This window comes from Hylaeus volcanicus, chromosome 5 (assembly GCF_026283585.1).
Source record: "Hylaeus volcanicus isolate JK05 chromosome 5, UHH_iyHylVolc1.0_haploid, whole genome shotgun sequence".
NCBI lineage: Eukaryota > Metazoa > Arthropoda > Insecta > Hymenoptera > Colletidae > Hylaeus > Hylaeus volcanicus.
In genome coordinates, this window is record NC_071980.1 from 8,063,113 (window position 1) to 8,081,286 (window position 18,174).

General features: G+C 41.8%; 1 protein-coding gene across 2 annotated transcripts in view; it reads right to left on the reverse strand.

Annotated features, from left to right (window-relative positions):
• Nucleotides 1–18,174, reverse strand: part of LOC128876846 (histone demethylase UTY) — a 102,438-nt gene that overhangs the window by 83,415 nt on the left and 849 nt on the right. For both annotated transcript variants that reach the window (XM_054123569.1, XM_054123570.1), the window contains exons 2-3: nt 17,863–18,116; nt 17,674–17,782 (exon numbers count right to left, since the gene is read on the reverse strand). In XM_054123569.1, the coding sequence (XP_053979544.1) occupies nt 17,674–17,782; nt 17,863–18,116 (363 nt within the window). The remainder of the gene's footprint in view (nt 1–17,673; nt 17,783–17,862; nt 18,117–18,174) is intronic.

Here is an 18,174-nt window from a genome sequence, read left to right on the forward strand (position 1 = left end):
AGAGAGAGAGAGAGAGAGAGAGAGAGAGAGAGAGAGAGAGAGAGAGATATTACGAGAGCGTTCCGAAGGTTTGCGATTGACTATAACTTGAGATTAATAGAAATATATTGAGTTTGTGTCCAGGAAGAGGACAATTTAAGTGTGTCCTAAAAAAAGAAAACCTTATACTGTTTCTATTTTTTCCTTTATTTCAATAAAATTTTGTCTCAAAGTACTGTAACCTCGCACTAAAATCCTCCAGGGATCGACGCTGTTCAGGTGGATCAGGGATACGGATCGAAAGATCGACTGTTAAAAAAAACAATTATCGTTTTCGGCGAAGATACATCGCCTCGGGCGGTATACCCGTTTCTTTTCTATTTTATATTTTAACCTATTATTCTAACCTTGCGTAAAGGGGCAATTTCGGCCCCGGTTTCAATGTAGATTGCCCGACGAACTGGCGTCGATAGATTTCAGCTACGCAAAAAAAAAAAGAAAAAAAACCTGGAAATTCTTATAGCCCCTTTTACCAGAACAACGGCGTTCCGTGGATTTTTCTACCTTCTCTTTTATGCGATTATTCGTAACAGCGACACGAAAGCCGATAATTTGAATAACATACATACTGGCTGACCTGTTTCCATTAATTTCAAAATCGGTACGATCTTTGACGCCTCGTAAATAAAAATAAATCCTAGCAGAGGTGGCAACCCCGATTGAAAAATTAAGAGGGACATTTTTTTACTCGTATAGTTAAAAAGATAGATTTTCTATGTATCTGTGTTACGGCTGTTCGTGTTTAAATTAATTTCAAATCTTTACAACGGAGTTACGGATACGTTATTCGATTCGAATTTAGGAATTAACGAATACAGCGACATTAAAAATTGTTCTCACGCGTGTCTACGTGAGCGAGGAAACGAGTTACAATAAGCGGGGACGACGTCGCGAAATTGCACGTCACTTTTTGCGGCTAAGCGACCGCAAACTTTCCCATAAGGCACGTAGGTAAATAGGGCCCTCGCCAGCGGACCTCTTCGCAGCGGAGTTACTAAGAACCCGAGTCTACTATTATGAGCATAATTGTCTGATTATACGTCTCTGATCTGGCACGATCTATAGCGTAAGGTAGCGCTTCGCAAAGGCACGTGTTCGTCAAATTCTTCCTACCAAGCTATTGGCTTCCACAGATTTCCCGTTAAACTAGACGTATACATATTTAATAATCGAACAGGGTTTTTATTAGTCTAGGCGCAAAAGTCGTACAATGAGTAAATATTATGTAACGCATACATGGAAATAGACTCGGCTCTTCGCGAGGATGTTGTTTCCTGCATTTGAAAAACTCTATTTAGAAGTCCTATTACCATTTCAAATGAGGAGTCGGAAACGGATACGATTCCCTATGTATGTATATAGGCAAAACGTAAAAGGGGGCGGCTCTGCACGAATCGGTAAATATAAATGTAAAAAGAAATGGTGCTTCGAGTGGGTACATAAATTCTTAGAGCGAGGAACTCTTCGACGGTCCCGACAAAAATTAATAGGCTGCTCGTATGGTTCGAGAAGCCCTAAAAAGAAAATTTCAATCAGCTCGGAATTTAAGGAATTAGAAATACTCAAATAACAAAATTACTCGAGTAACTCGAGCAAATTGGAGTGGTTCGGTTTGTTCGCGTGGCTAAAAATAAATTGAGTACAGTGATGTCTACATAACTGCACAAATTTGTCTACGATAAATGCACAGAAACCAGCCCCATCACTGAGGAGTATACCTCTTGAGCAGGTTGTAGAGTTCTCTTCTACGTTCGAAGCTCGTTGGGAAACAAAATATACGAACTCTACGATAAATGCACAAGGTCAGTCCCGAGCTCGTGCAGTGATGGAGACATTACCGTAGCTCTGTTACCCAAGTAATTCGAGGGAATGTTAGTAACTCGGTCATTGGAATAATTCCCGCACAATTATTCAAATAACTGTAGGTAATTCGAGTAGCTTTACTTCTCGAATAAATTCAAGTAGCTCGGTCTCGATAACTATTCTAAATAAAATGTAGAGGCATCAGTCACGCGAGGAAAGCGCAGCGACAAAACAATCCTCCAAATGTATTTATAAACGCCGTAAACTGTAACCAAAGGAACGAAATAATCTCGCGCTGGTTTCGAGTACTCGGACAAGCCCCGACGGAGAAGCGCGAAGAGGATAAGCGAGAGAAAAGCCTCTCGAGCGTCAAAAATCGTGCCGTCTTTGTTCAAACACGCGCACCGCCCAGGAGCGTCGCTTTTTCCTTTAACATTCGTTACTAAAATACACACAGGACCGCCGCCGCCGCTTTCCTGCATCGTTTTTCTCGTTTCACGTTTCGCCCGACTCGGACAAAGAAACCTCGACTGCCAGTGATTCTCAACCCCCCCCCCCCCCCGCTCGCCGTTTTTCGCAGCGAGGAATCATCGAATAGGAAAAGCAGCGTCCTAATGGCATTAGGCACACGCTTCGTACCGGTCGACCGAGAGCGTAAAATCTTTTATCGCCGTTGGTGCACTCTTATGAAGCGATCGCTTGGGCGTTTCTTCCATGGCGTTTGCACGGTTAAACCGTTCATTAGAATTCTGAAAAATACCACTGCCGCGATAATCTGCTATCTAAGAAAGTTCGAGCCCGTCGTACACGCGTACAAACACCGCGAGCCTTTACCTCTGCGAGTGGAATACACAGATAACAACACGGTGAAGGTTAGTTACATAAAAACAAGCACTGTGACTACGGTTACTTCACTCTGAAGTAACGCTCGCGGCCGTGACGTGATTCCATAAATATCAACTTTATATGACCGGTTAATTAATCGAAGGGAAAACTCCGGGCGAAATCTCGCACGCGATAACGTAACCTTTGCGTAATCGGGACGGAGTTCGTTTCGACGGTGTAATTCTATGCAGCACCGTGGAAAATTGAACAACACCGTCGCAATTACGGTCGATGCGTTCCTTGCTTCTGGGAAACTCGAATTTGGTATGGTAATAAAAGTAAGACGGAGCATTTAATGTTTAAATTGACGAGGAGTTTTTTTTTATTTAAGGACGCAAAGCTAGTAGCGTTATGGAGGCGTACCCGGGACGACATTAATTTATTCGACGTTTTAGGCTTATTTTCGAACGTAGAACCATCCGTAGTACCTACCGATATCACGTATGTATTATCCAGGTGATCAATTAAAGTACACCGTTAAGCTGTCAAATTTAAATGGTCGCATTTATCGTTTCCACTTCGTCATAAATTCGGGGAGGTGAAACATCCAGATTGACGACTGTCACTCTGGGGATGATGAGTTTTACCTGGTTGAGTTTCATGACCCTCGCGAAACGAAGTATATTTTAGGAGAGATGTGTAGCCCAATGCGCATCAATTATTTGTTAATTTGACAAGTGACAGAAGGATGGAAGAGGGGAGCAGACGGAAATGTAATAAATCCGGTTAACGATCTGACACTCTTATCCGTGGCAATATTTACAAAAGGGTCGCACCAGGAGAAATTATTTCCCGTTCGGAACGGAATAGAAACTACAGCTAAAGCTAAACCTACCGACATTCATTTGTATCCCTTACATCTGGTTGTTTTTGTTTTGTTTACTGTGGAATGGAATTTCTGAAATTTTGGAAGCGGAATAGTATACCTAAAAGTTCGTACAGGATTAAGAATTTGAAATTCAATAGCAGTGACAGTAACATATGTCGTATGTGCGTAATTAAATCGAAGTAATAATTGAGGTTTGGCGCGAACGATCGAAGACGCCGAAGAAGCGATTCCTCCGACTGTGCACATCCGTTTCTAAAGTGGAGCGAGACGAGTGCATTCGTCAGGATGGAAACGACGAAAATTCCAGTCGAGAGGTTCGTTACCAAAATACACACAGCGTTGCCGTGCAATCTCGTTTTCTCAGTTCCTTCTTTCTTCCCAGCCGAGGGACCGACTTTAAGCTCGGATTTAATTATTCCCAACGAGGACAAACGCCGGCGGGACGGGTGCTTCTAACCAGAGAAGCGCTCGTTTCCCCGCTTTACGCCGGATTACGAATTTATCTCGTCTCCTCGCCGAGAAAAATCGTGACGCGCGAAATAATTGCACGCTGATACCAAGAAGCGTCGTTCGAAACCGAACATCGACAACCCATCTCGCTTATCTGCTCTAATTCGCTTTTCCATGGAAACACTGTTACTTTCAGCGAAATCGATAAGTCAACCGGAATGGATCGGTTCCGTTCAAGTCGAGAATCGCGCCACGGACGATCCTCGCGAGTTTTAATTACTTCTGAAATTATGATAATTGGACCGAGCTGGGTTAAGTAATATATTCGCAGTGCGTAACCGTTTGGATCGTTTCTTAAAATCACCAGTTGCTATAGCTTGGAAATGATTAAAAAGAACACCAATTTACAGTCAAAACGTACATTTAATGCCACTATTTTTTTTCTTATGTATCTTGACCCGTTAAACTCGAAAATCGCAATGAAAATTTTTCTATGGATAGATTTTCGAGATATGTATTTTCGAATTTTTTTTTCGATTCTTTTCTGAAATAGATTCACACCTTAGGATATATCTCGCGCAAGATACCATTGTAACCCCTTCCCGTACCATTTAGCTCGACGAAACTGAGGCCGGAAACTCGTGTTTATGTTTGACCCGACTATTTGTTTACGAGCCTGGCTCGTGATATTCACGTTCGGGCCAAAATCTTCATCGCGAGTCAAACTCGTCAAAGTACACGGCAAGGGGTTAAAGGTAATCGAATTTCTAACGAGCGCTTCTAACATTGTTCTCCAATCGGTTCAATATTTTTAAGCGTTTGAGCCGAAATATATGAGAAAAAAATAGTGGCATCGAATGTACACATTTTTTTATTATTTTGCAAACTAGCGTAATCGAACCACGCTCGGGCACTAATTCGTCCCCAGGTTCGACGAACGTTCGTCGCCATAACGAGATACGGGCGTCTTTTCACAGTCCTATCCGCGGGAACTTTTTTAAGGATGGCCTCGGAAGAACATGGCCGGTTACTTAGCCTAAGTGGCGAGTACGTGCACGTTATGCTGGTGTTATCAGATGCCAGGCCACGTGGCCGTAACACGCACCCCGTTTAACCACGTGTTCGTGAGATGGCCACGTTTCTCTCGCAAACGGTGCACGGTGCCAACTTACTTTCACGACGTCTATTACGAATGGACGCGTATAGATGTTGGTTTCGTAGTTCGATCGAGAAACGCTAGAATCGTCGATGTCTTAGCTCGACGTGACATCGAGCGTCGAACGCGGCAGAAATCATTCTGGGGTTAATACTCTTTAAAGCTGACACCACAAAAAGGTAACTCGAATAAAAAGCGACTTGTCAAAAGAAACCACCACGTGGCAAAAGATCGTGTTCGAGTCTCTGATGCAATCGATATAATTTTTATTTCCTAAGCGATATTGCGCGACACGAATAGTAAAGTATATTTATCGAATACACTTCGCGCAGGCAGTTCAATTTATTCGCTGACCACGAAGCGCCTGGAAATCTTTGTCCTCCATTTGGAACGGGCGCATAACTGATTTCTTTGGGGCAAGCGGATAACATTCGCATAGGAGTCACTGACTCCCAGATGTACCGTCGCGACGACTAATTTTAACTTCCTCGGTGGCTAAATGAATAAAAACAGACCGATAGCGATGCGTTTCGCCCGAAATAAAAGCGAGTTTTTCTAACGCGAGCCTATACGAAACCAGGCGATGCCCCAGAACGCGATCTAAATTTAACCGTTTCGATATCCGAGACCCACTTGTGGATATTACAAATTATTTTCGAGTGATTCCTATCAGAAAAATATCCATGACCCTGGAAACTAGATAAAAGGAACTTTAAGAGAAAGGCTTGCAACTCGAAAGACAGTTCGCCATTGGAACTTTTCTCGTGTCCTTGCACCCAAAGAAAACACGTGTGATGAGTCTCTCAATCCGATCGTTCTCCCATCTACGGGTTGGCGATAGAAAAAGACAACGGAAGAAAAAGTTGAAACAGTTTAATAACGTCTATGACAATTGCGTTTCTCGCAGCTGCGGCCACACGCTTTAAAAGGAAAGTGCAAGTGCTCATTGCAGGTGCAAGCAGCAGCTGCGATACAAAGCAATGCCATAAGTAGTTTTGTATTATGGCGCCGTTTAACCCTTTCCTCCGTTACGTTTCCTATCGTGAACAGCGAAGGAGATATATGACTCCATTTAATTGCGCTAACCGACCTTGCATTTATTTTTAAATAAAATAATGCATGCTACGATTCACGCTACTTCGTTATGCCCACAGTGGGAAATGAAAATACACGTTAGAAAAGAACAGCGACCATATAGAGTTGGAACGAAGTTAATCGAACAAAATGATTTCCTGTATAATAGCCAGGTATCCGCACCATTCTGTCCGCAGACTGTATGTCGAAGATTTTTACGACCGAGCTAACCCCGCCGCTCGTTCCACGGCGATATCGATATCGCGATAAAGGGTACATGTTGCAAAAGCTCGTCCAAGTTAATTCGCGATATTCGAGCGGCCCTAATGGATTCGAGCGATTTCAAGGCTCTGCGAATTCTGTTCGGAGACGGGGAGTAGCAGCGAATGCGACGGTCCGTCGGATCGAACGCAAGTTGGTCCGATTCGACGGTCCGAACGGCGCAAAACGACGCGAGCCGAGCGCATCCGAGGCGATCGAACGCGGGAGAAGGAAGACTCGTTTCCCCGGGGCCGAGAGAACACGGACGAAACGACAAGCCACGAAGGAACTATGGTCGTGGACTCGCAGGTCCGCGGGTCGTGTCTTTCCTCGTCGGTGTATTGAACTTGGTCTGCGGGGTCGTTCAACTCCGCCGGAGTGCCGTGCCGTCCCTGGTGACGTCACGTGACTCGCCGTCTCCGAAGAGCGGAGGCAGGCGATGACGTGTCACGTCCCCATTGGCCGGGACCTCGCCCCGCTACCCAATGACGTCACAGCTCGCGGAGGCACGGACCCGTCCAGGGCGCTGCCACCGCGAGTCACGACGTCACGAGTACCAATGCCGATAAACTCTCCGCGCAGTCTGCATATAAACACGTGTAGTGTTCTGCGACTCGAACAATAGCCACGCGCAGATAACGTATCGGTTCTTCCTTTTTCGCCCAATCACTTTCAGACGAGTTGAGTTTTCACGGGCTGAATAACTCTGTCCAGTAGGACCGGGAGTTCGAGTACTAATTTGGGCGTAGGAGGCACTTCTGCGGGTTGGTGAAAATTTCGTTTAAGATACTTTATATAATAGGGTTAGATTAATCGTGTAACTTTGTAGGGATAGAGTTTCTATGCTTTGAAAACCATGAATGACTTTACTTTAAGCAACCCAGGAAATCTGAAGATTATTTTGTTTAAGAAACCAAGAAGCATCGATCACTAACCAATCGCTATACGTTGACACGTTGATTGCCAGACTAATACTTGTGAACATATGAGCCTAACACTTCGTTTTTATACAATTGCAACTTATTTGTATTGAATTTAAATTTGTATTTATTTTTGCAACTTTGCCAAATTCACAACTTCTATGCAGATTTATTTTCTTCAACTTCTCATTTTCAGAATTAATTTATTCAGTTCTTTAACGAAATACTCTGCCACCCATATATGGGTGACGTGGCGGCGTTCAACGTGTTAATGAACATTTTCTAGGTGGTTACCCACAGTCTTCTTATCTCTGCATTCTATTCTGCATTTGGAAACAATAATAGCGTTATCGAGTCGGTTCACCTCCTAACGTTCTACCTTCCTTACGACTTCCGCATTGTTTACCTTGGGAACGGAGCACCTCCCGGTAACGGGGGAAATTGATTCACTAAACGGGGCTCACGTGCGCTTAAAAATAGTCGCACGTGCACCTCGATACGCTCGTACACGGCCAAGCACGCGTTTCAAATTAGAAGCTGTTAATCCTAGGACTTCCGTCGAGTTTGCCTCTTCTGGGGGTCGTTCGAGATCTCTCCTCGACTTCGCTCTACTAATCCAGGGACGTTCGTACAATGGGAGACCGCAGATATTCCGCTGATCGCGGTTTCGTAAAGACCGCGACCCATGGAACTCGTTTCGCGGCGATTATGAATGCCGCACCTGCCATGCACGCTATCTCTCCCGCAACGGTTATAAATAATGATCGCGAATTAATTTTAGCGATGCAGCACGCAGGAGTAGACGAAAGGGAGCAAGAAGGAAGGTACGCAAAGGTGGTGCAAAGAGAGAAAGAAGAATAGAGAAGAGTCAGATGGGAGGAAAGAGGATACGTCTTCTAGATGGACTTTGTCCTAATCCATTACTCGAAGCATTCGAACAGCCAAAGTTGGACCTATTGCAAACACTAATCGACCGAATACTGTCTTCCCTGAGATATGTACTTTGCCGCAACACTAATTCTCCTCTAGCAACAATCGTCCACAATCCAGTTCACAATCGTCTCATTCTTCCAGTTTCTCTTTAGAAAAATTCTTTCTTTTCACCTGAAAAATACTACCGATGGAGGAAATACCGATAACCCGGGGGCCTACAAAATCCCTCTCCGACCTTGAAGAGGGGTAAAAGAGAAAGGGGGTCATACAGAATCCGCTAGCGAGCTTCCTCGAGGAGCTCATACCTGAACGGACAGGGGGTTAACGTTTGCCGGGCTGGTTAACTGTCCGACTGGCTCTCGGGTACTCCTGCCGGTTCGTTCGTCGGTTAGCTTGGCTCGCTGCTTGCTTGTTCGCTGCCAGAGTTTGTTGACTCTCGGTTTCAGCACGCCGGCTGACCATGACCTCGCCGAACGATCCGCGAAGTAATACCGAGACGACTCCCTGCCGCCCGCTGTCGACGTCGTTGTCCTCGTTGTCCCGCCACCTCCTACGGTAACGCTCGCGTATACGCCGATGCACCGGTAGTTGCACAATTCACCTGATGCTTCGTCGGTGCCCTCGATCGGAGTCGAAGGGATTTGAATTTAAAGGGACAGGTGAGAACTGGGGGGTTCACTTTACGAAGAATCGATTCTATTTTCGACTGTATGCGAGGGATTTTGATGAAATTTAGGTCTGGAGGGCAATCGAGGGGGTTTAAGTCGTCGCTTTGCTGTGGATCATTCCTGTCCGCTGAACACCTCTAAAGAAGTTATACTCGTATCACGTGGAAATTCAGGATTTCCTGAAAACGGCCCTTAAGTGATCCACCTCCGACGCCGTTTTTCGTAAGCGACACACACGACTAGAAAAATGATTTTCTAGGAAGAATATACGATGTCCGCGTCAGTCCCGAGTTTGTGCGTTTAACGAGACGATCACTGTACAGACAAACATCGCGGAAAAGGGAAAGTCGTTGCAGTTCGAAGCATCGACCGTCTAGTCCTCCACGATCGTCCCTAGAAGAATCTCTCGTCCCTGGAAGTCGGCGAAAAGAGGGGTCGGGGGATCGATGATCGTCGGGCTTGCGTGGAAAAAATATTAATCTCGGGAAGCGTATCTGGGCCAGGGAATATCGATCGTACGATCTGGGTCAGAGCTTGCATGCACCTTGCGTTGCACGTACGCGACAGGGTGCAGCGCGAGTGCAGCCATATCGTTCGAGCGACGACGTACACGTGTGCCAGGGGCTCGTGAAAAGTCTCACGCGCAAGGTGGCCTACCTGGAAACTTACAGCCGGCGCGATAAGGGCGAATAAATGCGAGCCGCCGACTGCTAAGGGACTGCTTCCTTAGTTTAATTCCCCAGGGCTCGAATGCACGCCCGGCGGGGGAAGATAAGTATTCAAATTAATTGACCCTTGTCGTCTCTGAATTTTATGCGCGCATACTCTCGCTCCTTTAGATTTCATTAAACGCATGTGCACCGCTGAACACGGTATCGAAAACCCAACAATGGAAACACCCTAGCGCGTGACGATACCTCCTACCGATTACCCACGTGTCTAGTTTTTCTTTCATTTACTCACTCGCATATGGATCGTATGTGCACTTGTGCAAAATAAAATGCCAAATTATTGTATTAGCTCGTTCCATAAGTTCGTGCTGCAGACTGTGTCAATATTTAATAAAAAGATTACGGAAATTTTATAGCGATCATACAATGACTATAATTTGAGTAGCAGAAGTATAAGTGGCATGAACTTTTAGGATGACCTAATGTTAACTAATGTTATGCATAAGTGCATATAAATCCCCAGTCTATTTATCGCAGAGGAAGAAAAGATACGTTCCTTTTTTTTTTTTTTATTTAGGTGGAAACGCGTCGACGATTTCGGTGTGACGCGAGCTTTTAGATAACCTTTGCGAGCTGCGCGTTGGTACAGCAGCCCGGGACATTCGTCCGCCATGGCAGAGTGCCGTTGAGTCACGTGCAACGCATAGAAATGCGTTACAGACGATCGATTTTACTGCTTCTCCTTCTACGCACGTGTCCAGCCATGTATAGCCACATATCAAATTGGAAATCGTAACAATTCTTACTCTGTGGCTACGCTACGTGGAGATTTTACTAAATATTAACGTTTATTTCATTCCTACCACTCCCCTGAAGATTTTCATTAAAGCGTCTGGCCACCATTGAGCGCTCGGCCAGATGGGTACTATTCTTAAAAAATTCATAAATGCGAAATAATAGAAAACAATATTTTTATGTTTTGACACATAATAAAAAACGGTTTAATGAACACATGAAAAATTATTTGAGATAACAACAACAAAAAATGGCCGCGGTTCGAAAATTTTGGTTGCATGCGAAAAAGAAAGAAAAAGATATTACATTGTTTCTGGAGTTTGTCGCAAGAGAGTAGCAATTGGATTTTTTCTTTTTACCAATAAGAAAATTATGGTGAGCCGAAGAAATTTTTTTTTTATTTTTCACCGAAATTTCACGAGAAAAATCGTCGATAAAAATAAAACTAGTCAAGTAATCGCAAAAATCCATTGCTACTCTTCAGATAATGTATCTAAAAGTGGCGTGTACAAATTTCAGAGCAATCGGACCGATAGTTTACGAGATTTACGTTGTACCATTTCGAAAAATGTAGTTTCGAGATAAACCCAAAAGAAAGTATACGGTCCGATTGCTCTGAACTTTGTACACACTACTTTTAGATACATTATCTGAAGCATAGCAATGGATTTTTGCGATTACTTGATTCATTTTTTAATTAATTTTTTTTTTAAGAATAGTACCCATCTGGCGAGCGCTCAGGGTGGCCAGACGTCTTAAGTCACAGAGCCCAACCTACAAGTACTACTCTACATTTTATTTCTACCTCGACTTTTACTGTCCTACCCCTTTCACGATAAAGATTTATTCGAAAACAATGGTTCCTTGGAAACGACGCGATCGAGAAGACCCTCGATCCATTTCCTCAAACGCAAACATGTTTTCGATTCCTTTCGCGTATCCAGGAACAGCTAGTTGGAGTTATCGGTGAAGCTTTATCCAGCAGATAACGCTCCAAGCGGAGATTAGTTATTTGATCGCTTCCTATTGGCGGAATGATCAAACTTACTTGTATCGCGAAACTGAATCTTCCAGTAACCACCTAGCGACGAAAATCTAGTTTCTCGTCATTAGACTGCGGATCTTTATGCTAAATAAAATGTTTGCAATAGAACCTACACAAACCGTATCTAAATAGAAATTTATTTCATTCTGCAAATATTATGACACGAACTTTACTTTCAATTTTTTTTTTTTATATTCTTATATATTGTTTGCATTTTGCAGGTTCTTGCACATTCAAATTTCCTATAAATACATAAAGATCCGCAGTCTACTCGTCATTCGTTCATATTAATTTTCAATTACAACGACATTTACTAAACCCCAAATTTTCTTTCCCAAAGAAAACGAAGCACGAAAAGCAAACGCGGCATGGAACATATATAAAAATAAAGCGTGGGACATTCGCTGCACTGTCCACCTGTAGATCTACCGCTCGCTATAAAAGTCTGGCTATAATCTCATCGTTCGGAACAACAGGGTTAGTTGCTCGAAGAAACTAGCGTACACAGGAAAAGAACGGTGCTTTCAATTTTACACAAAGTAGCTTCTAGGGTTTGTTGCCGTTCGCCAATGCATACGAAATAAGAGGATCGATATAGTAAAACAGTGGCGGGTATAGAGTCGACGACTGCATAATACCGTGGGTGCTATAAATATTGCAGGCACCGACACAATAGGCCAGTGATCGCCAACCTTGAACACTGTAACAGCCACTGTACGAATTTTTTGATTTTTCAGCGAATTTACGTAACGAATGACACAAAAGGAGCCAATATTTTTAAATGGAACTGTCGCAACGTGTGCACTCGAAAGTGCTTGGTTGTGAAACAGGTGGCATGAAAATTATCCAACGTTATAAGTACACCAGATGAGAAGCGTCGACTTCTGCGCATCTGGTTTACGCACCGCTTGCAGACGATGTTCGAAACACCTTCGCTACAATGCCGAGAGCTGCCAATTGCTCGCTAGAGACAGGTTGGCGATCACTGCAATAGACAATACGCGAACCGTGCATGTACGAGGAGATTACAAACTGACGAGTCACGCGTCACGTGAATCACCCTTAGGGAGATTCGTCTCCATTCAACGCCAGAGAGGGGAGGGGCGAAAAGTTGGCGAAAAAAGGTTCGCTGACACGGAGGAAGGGTTTGGTTGCAGACTCCCTTCGAATCGAAGGACCGTCGAACAAGGAACGCTCTAAATCCACGATACGATACTAGAATCTAGCTTGAACACTAGAGACAACAGAAGACATCGTTTTACTTCGTTAAATTAACGTAAAAGTTTCTAAAAATACCATAAAGTTCCTTGAAGAGTACAAACACAATATTATAAATTGTATTAATGAAATTAATACAAGAGATAACCAAATACAAATATATGATAATGTAGGAAACAAAAGAAATGTTAAAATACAGGAAGAATACGGGTGATGATAATTAAGCATAAAATAAAATAAAATAGTACTAAATGATATAGGATAGAAATAGGAAAATGGACAAAAAAATGCAAGAATACCAAATCTGTAAGTACAATTTAGTTTATATATATATATATATATATATATATAATATATATATATAAAAAAATAAAAATATATATATATATAAAAATAAAATAAAGCCTTTGGGAAAAATGTTACACAAGTAGTATTAGAAAATAGCTTTAATAGGCGACAAGTATTATAAAACGTAAGCGCGAAAATAACATTTATAAGAAAATTAGAAGATAAGAAAATAATGTAACAGGAAATGTGCCAACAACTTTGTAAAAAGTTCATAATAAAAACAAATACAAACAAAGAAACATAAAAGGTAAACTAATTAAAAGTAGCTCTTCCTCCTTCGACAAAAGTATCTTTTAAATTGGCTATATCGTCGAATACATAATCGTACAAAGTATGAGCATGTTCTTTTTTTTATTTTTTAATTATGCGCGCCGCTGTTATTTTCCCGCGTATAAGGTTCGATCGCAATCTGACGAGCTTCGATTCCACTTACAAGTGCTGCTTTTGTTTTTTCAAAGCGCGTACTTCGTATCCAATTGGAACGTATCCCGGCAGGGTTCAGACACTAGTCGCGATACGATTGATCCTATCGCGTTCATGCGGCGAGGGAAACAAAGAAATAACTTCACGGTACAGAAACGGTAATATTCATTTCACCGTCGATACTTCGGCGAGTAGCGTGCGCCGAACCATTTTCTCTTTGTAATTTCTGTTATCGACCAACCGTGGCTCTACTCGTATAATTATCGCGATCACGTACGCTGCAATGAACAAACCTATCACGCAAACGCAATTAATATAACAATTTCGCCCGGTTTTATGATTATTCGTACTTTAAAAAGATGAAAAACGAAGCGTTGCGATGCGAGATCGATGCTAATCGGTGTTTTTCGAGCTGGGGTGTCGCGACTCTTAAGGAGGGTGTTTCACTGAGACAGAAAGCGACCCTTATGGGAGGGTATGTTACAATTCAAGGTATAGAAAGATAGAAAAATGTGGATAAGTATCGATAAAAACAATTCAATTTTGAATGGACTGAAAAAAAAAAATAAATAGATAGATAGATAGATAGATATCCATAATTGTATCAATTACAATGATTGCAATTTTCTTGATTGAAATGTGGAAGCAATTATGAGGATTTAATAACAACGGGAATATAGTTGAATAATTCATTTTTTCTGTCGTGTTACTACGAAATGCAAGGTTGCCAACTGTATAGCAGTATCGAGCGACCTGTTCCAGTTTCTTCGGTTGCTTGTTACGACTTCGCGGTTTCATTTACTGCTGCATTTATACGGTATAAGAACGGAAGGAAAATAAATAAATAAAATAAACGCGAGAAACACGGAAAGTAAAATGAACGACAAATTCTGCTCGCGCTTGGTCGAAAATTTACGCAACTGTTCGATTTAAAAATGAATTAAAAAAACATCTCGTTTCGTACAATACGTGTACGTGCTCTGGAGATCAATGGAAACAATTGCAAGCTTGTTATAATACTTTATATTCGTGATATTATTGAAAGGGGAGATGAAAAAGGGACGCTCGAGGCAAAGCTTCGGATCACAGAAGCTTTTGATTTCCGCGAGCACGAATACATATTGGTATCGATGGGACAGAAAAGACGCAAGACATGTGAGAGAGGCGTCGCGTTTCGTTCGATTGGCCTATGCCGAATACGTAATTGCTGTTACGTACTTCCTAAGCACACCTGAACGAACGCTTTGTAACGCAATATACATATATATCCAAGGTAACCGCCTCTCGCATCCTATCCTATCCCGCAAAGAGATTTTCCATTCAATTTCATTCGTCGAATAAGTCTGCGGTTTATCGATCAAGATAAAGACGAAAGGAGAATTTCTACCTTTCCACGTCACCGCCATGTATAATTGTCCTTTAATTCGGAATAACGCCACGATCGATTCTATGACCATTCTTATGTTCGTAACAATGCATTATCTAACAAAGATTCCCTAGCTTTTTGGGAAAGCCTTTAACAAGACGCAGAGAGAATTTTTGCGTTCGAAATTTACAGATAAAAAACGTTCGAAAGGGAGAGGATTCGAACTCGGAGCCCTTGGAATGATAATCGACCACTGTTTCCAATGGACCATCCCCACACCCTACCAGTTCTGTTCTTATTTTACAAAATCATAGTGGATATAGGGCGCGATATCACTGTTATGTTATTATTCAATTAATTCGGAAACGTGTTTACTAGAGATCGCGGTTTTGAACGGGTATTAAAATACACGGGTAGACGGAACACGTGTACGGAGTATTAATGGATTAAGAACACGGGTACTTTTAATGCACAGGTACCCGGGTATCGAAATACGCTGACAACGGATATCTAAATACACGGATATCCAGGTACGTACACGTGCATCGTAATACACGTGTACCCATATACATCGAATTATCTATTGTTAGCCGTGACTTGAATATTTATTTTAACTAGTAAATAAAGTTTTACAAACTACACTAAACAATTAATTCTGTTTTATTTATTCTTCTTATGTTTATATACTTTTTTATTTGTTTATTTTACTGAATATCAATTTTGTCAAAATTAATAAGAATCATTATTTTAGAGTAATAGCTTTTTTACATAAAAGTTTGTGTATAAAAATAATCGGATATCGTACCCGTATAATTCCATGTATGCGCACCCGTGCATTAAAAATACACGGATTAAAACACGAACCCATTAATTACCCGTGTACCCGGGTATTTCGATACACGTGAAGTGTAGGGATCTCTAGTATTTACTATTGTTGATATTGAATGGAATATTCAGTTCCGCGCAATCCAATAAACAACACATACGGAGAAATATTCGTTTCGAGGCGGAACAGCCAGGGATGTCAATCAAAGAAATTGACAACGATTACGCGGTATCGTGGTCGAGTGGAATGCCGAAAGATCGGAAGGGACTTTTCTGCGAGGTTTGTTCCATGGGAATCTTGCTCCATCCAAGTTAAGGAGGGTTGAACAGGAAATCGATATTCCCACTCCTGACCGTCTACAAAGCGGATTGCCTGACAGGAAACGTCCAAGTCAAACAGTAACAATATCTGTCATGTATTTACCCCAAACGTGGATCGAGGTAAATGTAACTAACGTCATTGAACGAATTTTGTTTAAAATAAATGAAAGAAGATAAGATTTTTAAGATAAGATACCCCTCTCCCCCTTCCTGTTCGAATGATAGACAATGTACGAAAGAAAAATTTCCATTACCTAATTTGATAGGTTAGGACCGATTCGATTAAAAATTGAGCGATTTTATAGTTTTAACGAGTCCCTTATTCCCACGACGCGAAGATATTGTTAGAATATGACGATCGAACGTTTGACCTGGTCACTGACACACGACGCTAATCGAGAATGACGAACGTAACCACGTCAAGTGATATTCGGCGATGCGACGAACCTTGCGGTGCTATTTCGAAGTCATCTAATGGGGAATTAATGGAAACGTCCCGATTTCTGTATTCGCGTCAATTAAATATCACGCGACGAAATCTGAGCACATTTCTGTATCGTTGGCGTCGATTAAGTTTAAATTAGATTTCCCTGAACAGTTTTATTAAGGTGGTCACAGCGCGTCATAATCGATATTGCCACCGAAATAATTCGACCCACGAATATCTGTTCAAGTGAACATCGTCCATACCGAAGTATTACATACAAACACGTACGTAGTTTGATAATAAACGATTTCTAGTCGGCACGTTTGCATTCGAACACTACATGTGAAATATATGTACCTAATCATCCCGATATGTAAAGGAAAAAGCTTACAAAAGCGACCGTAATTCGTATTTGCCGAGCTGCAGGATATTACGAACGAAGCAACCTATTATCACAGTTATAGACACAAGGTTTGTGTAGGAAATCTAAATTACCATTTCGGTCGTTGAAACAGATGCGTATTTGGCCTATTATTCCCCTCCCCCTCGTCTTTCCTAGCCGCCATACCTCCACTGCAGCTGGGCACGTAGGCACTTTTCGTTATTTCGATGTGGAAAAATCGAGGACATCTATCGCCCAATTCGGTTACTAACGCCTATCTCGATCGAGAACACTCTCGCTCGCGATCTATTTTACCGATCCCAAGCGATATTCTACTTCACCGACAGCGTAGGACGAAGCGTCTTTACCAACAGGATTTTGCGCGAAATTAAAAAAGGTGGAGGATACAGGATAAGAACGATGAACTCTATGTGTACACCGTTCACGGGGCCGACGCCCCCTTTTCAAGGCGAACAACTCTCATGAGAGATTACATTTTTCTGTAGAGACATTTTCATCCTCTCTGTCTTGCTTTCGTTTTCCCAAAGTACACGATCAGAAAATACTACGAAATTGGTTATGTCTCGATACAGAGATCCTCGAAATTCTTGTCTAAATAAAAATATCGAAGGACGAATAAAACGATCGAGCAAAATGTATTCGCACAAAACATGTATAATTACTTATCACCCTCCCAAATGTAAGAATAATGTAGAAAATATTAGAATTAAATATTATGCAACTAGCAGGAAGTTTATGTATGCAGAATAGTGAAACAAAAATTTTATGAAACAATTTACCATTATATTAAACAATTCAATCTGAATCACTTACCATTGAAAAGCGTTGAAATGGTAATAAACGAGTCCTTGCCCATACAGAAAGGAGGCATCTTTCCAATAGTCCCCTTTGAGAGAATAAAATTTTTGATACGCCGACATAGCTATCAAAGTAAAAGAAATATGTGAGTCAATGTTACACAAGGAAGATATTAAAAAATTAATAGCACAAATCATCAATTACCTTTACTATAATCTTCTAAAAGTAAATGGAAATGTCCCAGCTTACAATATGTTTTAGGATCTATACTAATTCCTTTGTCATCGTCGTCGTCCTTTAACTCGTCGAGATTCATTTTTGTACTGTCTGCTTTTCTACGTTGTTTTTCAGCTTGTGCTTGAACCAACATCCTTTCTAGATATTTAATTGCACGAACAACTAAAGCTTTCTTCTTCGATTGCTCTGGTGAATTTAATTTGAGAAATCCAAACTGCCGACTATATACAAATCGAAAGAAAAGACACAATGGTCAGTAAGCTTTGTACGTAAAAACTA